The sequence below is a fragment of the Lepus europaeus genome, chromosome 13, assembly GCF_033115175.1.
Source record: "Lepus europaeus isolate LE1 chromosome 13, mLepTim1.pri, whole genome shotgun sequence".
Lineage (NCBI taxonomy): Eukaryota > Metazoa > Chordata > Mammalia > Lagomorpha > Leporidae > Lepus > Lepus europaeus.
The window spans coordinates 70,083,224-70,095,831 of record NC_084839.1 but is presented as its reverse complement, the minus strand read 5'-3'; the positions used below and the strand labels follow the sequence as shown (position 1 = coordinate 70,095,831).

General features: G+C 49.6%; 1 protein-coding gene across 3 annotated transcripts in view; it reads right to left on the bottom strand.

Moving 5' to 3' along the window:
* Positions 1 to 243: 243 nt before the first annotated feature.
* The window catches only part of SEMA4F (ssemaphorin 4F), a 29,236-nt gene continuing 16,871 nt past the window's right edge, over positions 244 to 12,608 (bottom strand). The window contains exons 6-14 of one of the 3 annotated variants that reach the window (XM_062209720.1): positions 10,680 to 10,799; positions 10,432 to 10,583; positions 9,616 to 9,794; positions 9,259 to 9,406; positions 8,910 to 9,132; positions 8,659 to 8,768; positions 8,384 to 8,544; positions 2,668 to 2,726; positions 245 to 2,430 (exon numbers count right to left, since the gene is read on the bottom strand). In XM_062209720.1, coding sequence (XP_062065704.1) covers positions 1,820 to 2,430; positions 2,668 to 2,726; positions 8,384 to 8,544; positions 8,659 to 8,768; positions 8,910 to 9,132; positions 9,259 to 9,406; positions 9,616 to 9,794; positions 10,432 to 10,583; positions 10,680 to 10,799 — 1,763 coding nt within the window. In that variant the 3' untranslated portion in view covers positions 245 to 1,819. Of the gene's footprint in view, positions 2,431 to 2,667; positions 2,727 to 8,383; positions 8,545 to 8,658; positions 8,769 to 8,909; positions 9,133 to 9,258; positions 9,407 to 9,615; positions 9,795 to 10,431; positions 10,584 to 10,679; positions 10,800 to 12,608 lie in introns of all 3 variants that reach the window. The other 2 variants (XM_062209721.1, XM_062209722.1) reach the window with 2 other exon arrangements.

The window sequence follows — 12,608 nt, the reverse complement described above, 5'->3', positions numbered from 1 at the left end:
AGAGATGGGCTACCTGCCTACCTCCCTCCCTCCTCTCTCTCCTTCCCTCTCAAGTAAATATATAATTTAAAAAATAATAATAGCAGATCAGCCTCCCAAAACCTAGACACTGGCAGCCAAGATCTGGCCACCGATGATTCCAGGATAGAAGCTCTGTGAAGCAATGCCTCTCCTTCCACTGAATGGGGCTTAAAGTGATTGCATGTGTCATGGTTATTATATGGTGACTGAACATGATTATGCCATAAGCCAGTTTTTATAACAACAACATCTTCTGGTATAGATATGCTTTATTGTTTATTTCTTCATTTAATCCTTGCAGCAACCCTGAGGTAGGTATTATTATCCCCACTTTACACATGAGTAAACCAATGTCCCTAGGTTAGATCACTTGCTGAAGATCACACACTTACTGGTGGCAAAGCCACTGGTAATTCACACCGCAAGGGGACTCTTGAGTAGTTCACAGGCTGCTGCCAAGGAAAAGGAAAGCAGAAAACTTAACTGGAAAGGCTGGACCATTCACCGGAACTAACAGGGTCCCTCACAGGGATGAACGAGGCACATTCCAAGGCCTAGACTGGGAGTGAGAGCAAGAGAAGCCTAGAGCTCATGGGAGCTGTGAAGCAGGACAACGTCTTGACATTTGGTGAGAGCTGACAGTGTCTTCAGCTACGCAAAGCACCCAGCTTCCAGGGGTTGGAGCAAAAAGCAGGACTCTAGCAGCTACAAATCCAGAGACTGGCCACAGAGCAATGAAGAGCTGCCTCAGAGCGGCACCATCTCAGCTTGGCCACAGTACTCATGACCTTGGGCAGTGGTCCTTTAACTTTGTTAAGGCCTTGAGAATCTGATGAAAACCATAAAACCTCCCCCCACAAGACAGACACATACAGGCAACATTTTGCATACAATTTCAGGGAGTCCATGGGCCCCAGGTGGGGGACTCCTGCTTTAGGGCAAGGGTGTCACCCTGAGTAAAGTCACTGGTGCAAACCTATGCTGCTCATATTTCCTGTCACTGTTCCCCTCTTGTCATCCCCAAATATTTAGAATGTCATAAAGTTAACTTTTAATGGGAGCCAAGGAAACAGGATTGGACATACACTCCAGCTAAGAAAAGAGCAGCTGTGGCATGGCAGTGCTAGCAGCCAGAGGGCAAAAAGAGCAGGATGGGGTCCTACGTGCCACTGCCCTACCCACCCAGAAGGTCACTTTGGGAGCTTTTCCTGCTCAAATTTAGAGACGTGCTGTGGGGCAGCGAGGAGAGGAAAGTGTTTCACTTCCTTTCCCTTCCAACCTCTCCCCTCGATAGCCCCCGTGGATAGACCTAAGCATCAGCCCAGTCACTTGTGCATACGTGGTCAGGGCTCCTGTGAACACCTGTGTATTTATACACCCTCTGTTGTGAAGGAACGAAAACCGGGATGGGGGAGATCTCAGGGCAGCTTCCACATGGCAACAGGGGATCATGCACTCCCCACAGAGAATCAGATAAACTGGGAGAATCAGCAGAACCACTCCGAGGACTCAGTGCACGCTAGTCCCAGCCCCTCCACGGCTCTTCCTTCTGGTCAGGGCCAACCAGAAAGTGAAGTCATAGCTATGTCTTATGCCCCATCCCCAAGACAAATGGGCCTAAGATAGGGACCAGGGCTGAAGGTTCACAGGAGTTCGGAGATGGGGGACAGGCCTGGTTCACTGCAGAGAGCAGTTCTGATCTCTTTTGAGAACCAGGTATTAGGCAAAGGCCTGGCCCCAAGGCCCTCCAGGTCTGGAAACAGCAGACACTTTTGACAACTTGGTGATTTGCCCAGCTCTAGATGGATGTTTCATCACACGTGGCTAGAGGAGCCCCAGTTAGCCGAATGTGGGCTGGGCTTGAGCAAGGGTCAAGCAGGAAGGGTGGAGGGAAGCCACCAAAGCCACTGCCCCTCTTGGCCAGGGCCAGGGGCAGCCGCTCATCTTCAGGAGAGGGAGAAGGAGGGTCTTGGCTGTAGCTTGTGGTCCCAGATGGTGGGGCCCCAAGATCCAAGCCCACCTTGTCTCTAGCCAGAAGTTCTCTCTGTCGCCGTCGCTGCTGACGCCGACCAATCAGGAGAAGAGTCAGGGATGCTGCAAGAACCCCCAGTACAAAGCCGGCCAGGCCAGCCCCCACTGTATGAGCTTGGCTCGGAAGGCCCCGCTGGCTGCCCCATACCAAGCTGTAGGCTGCTACAACACGAGCTGCCCCACCCTCCTGACACTCACAAGCATAAGCGCCCATGGCCCCAGGGGTCACCACCACCTCCAGCCCATCCCGCCGTGGGGTGAATGCAGTCACTCCACTGGGCCGGTGCCACACGCAGGACGCCCATGCTGAGCTGGGAGAACACGGCAAGATCACATGTGCAGCTGTAGCCACTGGAACTTCAAACACTACTGGGTGTTCTGCAGAGAGACAGGCAAGGCACAAAGGGTGGTGAGGCTATAGGTCACGGGTGTGGCAGAGAGAGAGAAGCAGCTCTATCAGGCACAAGAAAGAGCTACAGGGACAAAGCTGAAAAAGGGGTTCCCTAAGAGGTAAGGCCTGGGTCATTGGCTGCCAAGTTTTAAAATGAGTCTAAATGAACAACTTTATAGATGCTTTCCATCTACTCCAACCACATTTCCCTAAGCCATACAGACCTCCTGGTTCTTTGGGACACAAAGAAGAGACGTCTGCTGACTCCATGTCTTGGACCAGCCTGTAAAGAAGAGAATACTTGGTAAATCCAATGTCAACATTCCCTTCTCCTCTCCTCAGCAGCATTGAGCATCTACTCCTTTGGTAATATCTCCCATGACCTTGTAACCTGCTCTTGGAATGAGCAGTCAGCATTCTCCCACCACCAACTTGTTTCCCCAGTACCTCTTACACTTCTTACGACATTGGCCATGTCAGATTCTACGCAGATTCCTATCAAATCATAAAGAGCTAAATTTGCACCAGGTCTGTTGGAAAGACATTTGGCAGGGATGCTTTAAAACAGACATGGGAACCTCCCAAGAAATGGGGCTGATTGTTCATGACTGCAAGATTTCTCTAGGATAAAAATATTAAAACTATAGTTATTATTTTCTGTTATTTAAGAGAAAGCGTAAACTTCTCTATAAAAAGCTAAATCACAATTCTGTGAGGATCTGTGGAAGGACTTTTTGTTCTGTAAAGGAGCTCCTCTCTCAAACAGATCCATACTGGGTATATTCTGGCCCCTAAGATAGATATATATATATATATATATCTCCTGGCCTCTGGCCTCTATGTTCTGGATCTGTTTCAAACAACCCAATTCTGGTACTTCCAGGCTTTGGGTAGGCGGTGTCCTGTGAAGGGTCAGCCAGCTGCAGCGCTCTCGGCCGAGCTCTCTGGCACTGCTTGCTGAGGAGGGAAAGCCATTGAAACCCCCAAAGGGCTGGCAGTGAAGGCGGAGGGAACGGTCTGAACACACGAAAGCCTCAACCAAAGACAGACTCTGCGGATGGGTGAACTCCTGCAGTATGCACAGAGCTCCCTGAAATGAGCTCCAAGACGGGTATGAATAGATGGGAGTTTCTACACTTGATCTTAGCCAAAAGGCCAAGAAGCGATAGTAGGTGGGAGTTTCTGCATCAAATGGCTGATTCGATTAGCTCAGAGTAGAGCATGTGAGAAGCCCACATACAGCGCTGTAGCCTCGGGAACCTCATGGTCTGTGTTTTTCTCCCTTCTATGAATGGAGCTATGGGGGCTACAATGTACAAAAGTGCCAGTCCAGGACACTGGCATAGACACACACCCTATACTCTGCCCTCTTCCCCCCACTCTCAAATATCTTAACAGAACCTTTGAAGCTCAAGTATACAAGCTACCTAAGACCAGAGACATTCTTGTTTTAATAGATATTAAAACAAAGAAAAATATAGTTACTTTTGCCTTAGATGGTTAAAAATTTCCCCAAGGAGCCAGCAATGTGGCTTAGTGGATAAAACCACCACCTGCAGTGCTGGCATCCAATATGGGCACCAGTTTGAGTCATGACTGGTCCACTTCAGATCCAGCTCCCTGCTGACATGCCTGGGAAAGTAGCAGAAGACGGCCCAAGTGCTTAGTACCCTGTACCCATGTGGGAGACCTGGAAGAAGCTCCTGGCTCTTGGCTTTGGACTGGCCCAGTCCCAGCCATTGTGGCCATTTGGGGAGTGAACCAGTGGATGGAAGATACCTCTCTCTCTCTTTCTCTCTCTCTGTAACTCTGCCTTTCAAGTAAATAAAAATAAAATCTAAAAAAAAAAAAAAAAAAAGTGGGGGCCAGTACTGTAGTGTAGCAGACAAAGTTGCCACCTACAGTGCAAGTATCCCATATGGGTGCCAGTTTGAGTCCTGGCTACTCCATTTCCTATCCAGCTCTCTGCTATGGCCTGGGAAAGCAGAAGGGGATGGCCCAAGTGCTTGGGCCCCTGCACCCATGTGGAAGACTTGGAAGAAGTTCCTGGCTCCTGGCTTCAGACCAGTCTGGCTCTGGTCGTTTCGGCCATTTGGGGAAAGAACCAGTGGATGCAAGATATCTTTCTCTCTACCTCTGCCTCTGTAACTCTGACTTTCAAATAAATAAATAAATCTTTTAAATTTTTTATAAATATTTTATTATTTATTTGAGAGGTAGAGTTACAGACAGAGGGAGAGACAGAGAAAAAGGTCTTCCTTCTGTTGGTTCACTCCCCAAATGGCCGCAACGGCTGGAGTTGTGCTTATCCAAAGCCAGGAGCCAGGTGCTTCTTCCCAGTCTCTCATGTGGGCGCAGGGGCCCAAGCACCTGGGCCATCCTCCACTGCTTTCCCAGGTCACAGCAGAGAGCTGAATGGGAAGAGGAGCAGCCCCATATGGGATGCCAGCACCACAGGCGGATGATTAACCTACTGCGCCATGGCACAGTCCCCCCAAAAAAATCTTTAAAAAAAAAAAAACATTTTAAATAAATAAATAAAAATTCTCCCAAAAGAAACAAAATGACCAAGTCAAAGTCCTTTTAAAGACTGACTTTTTTTAAAGATTTATTTATTAATTTCAAATTCAGAGTTACACAGAGAGAGGAGAGGCAGAAAGAGAGAGAGAGTCTTCCGTCTGCTAGTTCACTCCCCAAATGACCACAACGGCTGGAGCTGGGCCTATCTGAAGTCAGGAGCCAGGAGCTTCTTCTGGGTCTCCCACATGGGTGTAGGGGCCCAAGCACTTGGGCCATCTTCCACTGCTTTCCCAGGCCACAGCAGAGAGCTGGACCAGAAGTGGAGCAGCCAGGACTCAAACCAGCACCCATATAGGATGTTGGCACTGTAGGCAGAAGCTTTACCTGCTATGCCACAGCGCTGGCCCCCAAGTCTGACTCTCTTTTGACATGTGTGAATTATTCTGTTTTATTTCCAAAGACAAGGACTTACTTCTAAAGGATCTATAACTTTGGGGCTCTGTAATATACTAAAGTCTTGTTTATACTTGGGGTTCTATATTTTACAAATTTACCTTAAATTGAGCTTCAAAATAGGAAATCTCAAGATTAATTTTAAAAGATATTTTCCAAACAACCGATCAAAAATATGTCACTGAAGTTTCAAGCATTCAGCCTAGTGGTTAAGACACATAAATCCCATATCAAAGTGCCTGGGTTCAATCCCTGGCTCTGGCTTCTGACTCCTGTTTCCTACTAATGCAGGCCCTGGGAGGCAGAGATGATGGCTCCAGTAATTGGGTTCCTGCCACCCATGTGAGAGACCTGGACTGTGTTCCTGGATTTACCTGCTGGCCTAACCTTAGCCACTGCAGGTATCTGGGGAGTAAACCAGTGGATAGGAGTGTTTTTTTTTTTTTTTAAGATCTATTTATTTATTTGAAAGTGAAAGTTACACAGAGAGAGAAGGAGAGGCAGAGAGAAAGAGAAAACCATCTGCTGGTTCACTCCCCAGTTGCCGCATAGGCCAGAGCTGGGCCCATCTGGTCAGGAGCAGGAGATTCTTCTGGGTCTCCTATGCAGGTGCAGGGGCCCAAGGACTTGAGCCATCTTCTACTGCTTTCCCAGGCCATAGCAGAGAGCTGGAATCAGAAGTGGAACAGCTGGGACTCCATCTGGCACCCATATGGGATGCCGGCACTGCAGGCGGCAGCTTTACCTGATATGCCACAGCGCTGGCCCCAGGAGTGTTCTCTTTCTGTCTCTCCTCCCATTTCTCTCTCTCTCTCTGCTTCTGAAATAACTAAATTTTTAAAAATTTACAAATACTCTATTGAGAGGATCTCAACTAAAGATTCTAATAAACATATCAACCATCTAAGTTGATAGACATTATTTGGATCCTGACTTAACTGAGTTAAGTCTATGTAATTGGGGAAATTGGCCAGATATTTGATAAAAAAATTAAGTTTTGTATCATAATGGTAAATACAAGTATGGTTAACTTTTTTAAAGAAGCCCTTCTGTATTAGAGATACACACATAATGGTTTATGGCTGAAATGATATGATATCTAAGACCTGCTACCAAATCACTGGGAGTGGGGGTATTGATGAGCAAGTTTGGCTAACAGTTGATGACTGCTGAAGCTGATGGGTGGATACATAGGAATTCATTATACTAGTCTCTCTACTTTTGAATATATTTGAAATTTCTTATAATAAAATGTTTTTAACAGAGTCCTCATCTGGTAAAAATACATATTGGAATATTTGAGGCTAATATGTCAGGGATTTGCTTCAATATGACATATGCTTTCAGGCTAGCTACTGAATGGAAAGTGGATAATAGGTGCCCCAAAAGGACAAAAGAAGCCCAAACAGGAGATTACTAGAGTGGTCCAGTTAAGAAGCAGTGATGGCTGAGACTATAGTAATAGCAGCAAAGGTGAAAGGAAGAGGGTGGACTGAAGGTAAGTTTGGAAGCGGGGTCAAAGTTTGGGGTGCAGAGGGTTAACACCCTGGCCTAAAGTGCTGGCATCTCATATGGGAGCCAGTTCAGGACCCAGCTGCTCCACTTCCAATCCAGCTCTCTGCTATGGCCTGAGAAAGCATGGAAGATGGCCCAAGTCCTTGGGCCCCTGCACCCATGTGGGAGACCCAGAAGTAGCTCCTGACTCCTGGCTCCTGGTTTTGGATCGGCGCAGCTCTGGGCATTGTGGCCAACTGGGGAGTGAACCAGCAGATGGAAGACCTCTCTCTCTCTTTCTTTCTCTCTCTCTCTCTCTCTCTGTGTGTGTGTGTGTGTGTAACTCTGTCAAATACACAAATAACTCTTTAAAAATAAAAAGATAAGTTTGGGAGCTAGAATCAGTACAAGTTGCAATGCCATTGTGGACAATTTATGGTTTGAGCAACTGAATGGATGCAGGTTTCTTTACTGAGGCAAGGAAAACCAGAGGAGGAGCACGTGAGGGAAAGAAGAAACAACAATGCAAACTGAACTTGCTAAGTCTGAGCTGCTTCAGAAGCAGCCAAGGGGAACATGAAATAGGCAGTTGTAATGGGAATTCTGCAGCTTAGCTAGAGATACGTTTGTAGTTGTCATCACCACTCGAATGGTCCTGAAGGTAATGGGAATGAAATCAACTAGACAGAATGTAGAAATGTGAAGAATGGTCTAGGGGCCAACTTTGTAGCATAGCAGGTAAAGCCGCTGCCTTCAAGCTGGCATCCCATATCAGTGCAGGTTCAAGTCCGGGCTCCTCCTCTTCCAATGAAGCTCCCTGCTAACATGCCAGGGGAAGCCACAGAAGATGGCCCAAGTGCTTGGGACCCTGCACCCACGTGGGAGACCAGTAAGAACCTCCTTGCTCCTGGCTTCAGCCTGGCCCAGCCCCTGTTGTTGCAGCCATTTGGGAAGTGAACTGGTAGATGTAAGATCTCTGTGTCTCTCCTCCTCTCTCTGTAACTCTGGCTTCAAATAAATAAAATAAACCTTAAAACAAAAAAGAAGAAGAGGAGTCTACTACTGACACCTAAGAAATACAGCATTCAGCAGTTGGATGGGAAAAGAAGTCAGAATGGGAGACAGGAGACAGCAGAGTCATAGAAGCAAGAGGAAAGAGCAGTTCCAGGCAGGAAGGAGTGAGCAACTGTGGAACACTTCTGCCAGCTCTTGAAGACGAACACTTAAAAGTATCCCTTAGAGACAGAAACATGGAGTCAGTCTCACAGTCAGGGCAGGTCCAGCTGAGAGGCAAGGACATGGATGAGGCAGCACCAGTTAGAAAGATGAGTTGGCATGGACAGACAGATGGACACACAAGTGATATGGACACCAACACACGAAAACACACACACCCAGATAGGGCAGCATTAACAGATGAGAAATGGATATAGCCCGAAGGACGGGCCAGAGCCCCAGTGCAGTGACACTCACCCTCGGTGTTCCCCTGCATGGGCCACACATGCATCCAGCCGGGGGCTCCAGGCACAGACAGGGTCCTGAGCCAGGATGCATTCTGAGCAGCTCTGCAGACGGCCACAGTTGGTTGTGTTCACTTGTGTCACCTCGGTACGGGAGCCAACCAGGAGCCAGCCCTACAGAAAGGGAGTGGACAAGGTGAAAACACTGGTTCACCTGCATCTTTGTTTCACAAATAGGTTCTGCATTCAGATTTGTCCCCAGAAGATTCCTCCAGATCTACAACTCACGTGGTAAAATTTCATGTTCTCAACTGGCTGTGGCTCTGGGAATAAAGCGAGATCCTCCAGGACGCTGAGCTGGGCTCCGACGCGCACTGCTCGGTGCAGGTGTCCGTCCTCTAGGAGGCAGGCAAGGGGTGAGAATAATGACAGGACTGTCTCTGGGCCTGGGCTCTGCCACCAGGGTATACTAGGAGACCCCCTCGCTGAGGAAAGTGTGTGTGCACTGGACTGCCACGTTGCTTGACCAGCAAGCATACCTGTCCCCAGGTAGAGCACATCATACTCTTTCCCTGAGAGGCTGGTCACCCTATGGGCCACGACTCTGAGATAGGCTGTGTCGGTGGTAACCAGGAGGGGATGGCTGTCCGCTGGTGACACTGGCTTGTCCATCAGCGGGTGATCCCGGATGAAGGTGAGAACACGGTCGGGCAGGGAGAGAGATGAACTGAACTGCTGCAGCTTCATGTTGTTGGTGATGCACTAGAGGAAGCACAGGGCTGGGTGACAAAGTTTCCCAGGGAACAGGAGGTGTTAGTAATGCTTGCTGGGGTTCTTACCCTAGTGGCAGCCCTTTAATTCAGGTCTGGGATGAAAACATCCCCTTACCTCTCCAGGTCTAGGCTGGGGCACATCGTTGTCCAAAACAGGTAGTCCCCTGTTGCAGTCATGCTTTAGCTCTCTGAAGGGACCACTGAACACTTTCCGAATGTCTTGTGGTTGGAAGGCACAAACTGCAGAGATGGCAGCCCCCTCCCTGGAAGAGTCATGGATTGGAGCCTGACATTTGGAGGGAGCTGGGGGACTGCAGCTCATCCCTTATCAAATGAGATGACCCACCAGAAATACATAGGAAGCCACACAGCCAAGGGAGGGAGAGCCTGTCCCGGGAGGAAACAGCATCGACATTGTGCCAACCCCATGATGTCCCACCTTGCAACCCTCCTGCCCACCAGGACCCCTCACCACTGTGAGGAAAAGATGCCATAAAAGATGGGGGTGCCCGTTCCAGGCTCCGGTCGAAGCACGGCCATGTCCTGAAGGACACTGGGGGCTCTGCCGTGCTCGGGCCTGGGACACAGCAGGTCAGCCTTCAGAAATGTCGTCCACCTCTGCTGGAGGGTCTTACGGCCCCCAAGATCCCCCTGGGATAACAAACACAGGAGAAGTTCTCTTTAGAAACCCAACATTGGGCAAGGAATATGGAGACTAATAGAAACAGCCTCCCAGCTTCAGGGCAGATACAGATGGGGAGACGGGCGCCTAACATACAAGGACAGGGATACTGACAGAGGAACTGAGGGGCTCCTGAGACACAGCGGCGGGTGGGGCCCCAATAACCAGGACAGTGCACGTAGAAAGTACTGTACTATGTGGTGCTGTACTTGAGCGACCTCATTTAGTCCTCACAACTACCCTTTCATGCAGGCATCACTGTTATCCTCACTTTACACCTGAGTCTCTGTGAACTAAAGAACTTCCTGGGGTCACAGAGACAGAGTGGCAGGGACTGGAACACAGGTCTATCTGTTAACAGTTCCCGCCCTTAATTTCTCCACTCACCCACCTCGTGCGGACAACAACGTGTCACAGAGTAAATGAGTGCAGGACACAGGGAGGGTCAGAATCCACAACCCCTCCCCCATGCTCTTCAAGTTCCCAGAAAATAAGTTAAGGAGGAGAAAAAGGGAGACAGGAAAGATACAGGGAGAGCAACCTAGAGGAAGAGACAAGCAGACAGACAGCAGGAGATGACAGACAGCCAGGAAGGGGGCGTCTCACCGCACACACACGGGCCACCCGTGGGACCTTAATGGGCTCATAGGAGTCAAATGCTCGAGAGGTCTCCGTAAAGAAGAAGTAGATTTCCTCGTCTCCATCTTCATCCCCCCACTCCGCTGGGCTCAAGGCCACGGCTGAAACAAAGGCTGGGGCTGGGGAGACCAGTGGCCTCAGATCCGGGACACAGCCTGGGGCTACCCGGCCCCCACCCCATCTGTCCCCCAGAGGGCCCCTCTCCTTCTCCCCACCGTTAAGCCAGGATGGCAAAGTCTCTGTGCGAATCCAGTCCTCGGCACGACCCACAGCCCGGGAGATAATCGGCTCCGTCCCCAGGTAGTTTTTCACCGTGGCGGCATAGAGGACCCCCCCTGCAGGGTAACAGGGAGGAGATGGGCTGTCAGAGGCCCACTGGTAACAGGAAGAGCAGCAACTCTCAGAGGCAGGCACTGCCAAGCACACCACAGGGGACCTCCTCACAAGGGCTCCAAGGGCACGTTCAAAGGAAAACTGCCTGAATGCCCCTGACTACCAAGAGAGAAGGCCTCCCTCCTGGAATTCAGGTTTGTTGTCTGGGGTTGTTGGCTGTTTCAAGATCCCTGTAATTTGCTGATTGTACTATGGCTCTCCTAGAAGGCGGTTTGCGTCACAGCACCTCCCGGTCTTACTGAAGTCCTGCCATAACAAATGTCAGAGGGAACGAGGGTTCTTTTGGAACACTAGTGGGTGTGCATTGGTCTGGAACAAGTCACAACTTTAGAGTTACTAAAACACTTGGGAAATTGATTGCAATGCAGATCTCTGGGCCCTGGACTTAGCAATTCTTTTTCAGCAGAACTGAGAGATGGCTCAAGAATCTGCACGGCAAACAAGCACCTGGAATTATTCTGCTGCAGGTCACTCAGGACCTCGCTTGAAACACATCAGCCCAGGGGACAAAGGGTTTCGCAGACAGCCAGAAAGCAAGGAGGAATCCCAGCCTCCCCCCTGGTGCAGCGGTAGGGCACAGATGCTCTGGGATGGTGGGGATTGGGGTTGGCACTTTGTGGGGTAATGTGAGGGAACTACAGCCACTCTGAGTGACACTGCCAAGGGCTCAGACACGAGTAGGAAGAAAACACCTCAGAGTACTAGAAGGTCAAGAACCTGCTGGAAGAGTCTTCATTATCATGGGCACTCTTCAGAGAAGGGAGCATGCCTTCAGCACCTGCTATACACGTGGCACCATGCTGGGGGCTAAGCACATCCCTGCCCCCAAGAACTGCCACTGGCGTCAGGAAGACAGTCTGATAAGATACCAGGAGGCACGGATGCTAATGGACAGGGTGAAGGGTACCACATAGGAGGACCAAGCCTTCTCTACTACTTTGAGGGGAACAGCATCTCCAAGGCAACATCCAAGCTGGGTCTGAAAAATGAGAGACAGGAAGACTTCAGGGAGGAAAACAAGCAAGTGGTGCAGAGGGGAGCTGTGTCTGGGCACATGGGACACGGGCAGCTGAGGCTCTGGGTAGCACAGAGGGGCTGCCCGCTGGCACAAGGACAGCAGAGATGCAGCTGGGAGGGTGGCACCGAGCACCTGACCATGATGACTGTACTCTGCCATGCTGAGAATGTGCACTTTATTTCAGAGGGCAGAGTGAGTCTGCAGCACTACTCAATTTCGTTTTTTTCCAGAAAATAATGCTAGTTAAAAGGCCATCCACATAGTCCAGGCAAGAGTGGAAGACCTGAACTAAGGCAAGGGCAGAGAAAATGAAAGGGCTGCATTTGGGAGATATTTCTGAGGCAGACTCCATTACCAAGGTTTGAAAATTGAAAATCAATCAAGATGAGATGTGAGAGAACAGAGTCAAAGAACGTCTCTTAAGGTTTCTAGCTGATAAGATTGATGATGCTAGTTTGCATCATGAGCCAAGCCAGGAAATGAAAGCAGAAGGCCCATTAAGGAGGCACTTGGAGAAGCAAGTTCAGTTGTTGGCCATTTTAGTGCCTGTAGGATACTGGCCAGAGATGCCAGAAGGCAATTAAAGGGAAGGGCCAGAGTCAGCAACTTAGGAGTCATCGCATGGCCTGCTGAAGTCACCACAAGAACGTGGAAGACGGGGGAAATCAATGTAAAAAGGGAGCCCTGGGGAGCACCAGCATTGATGGGGAGGAGCTGCTGAAGGCCACTGGGA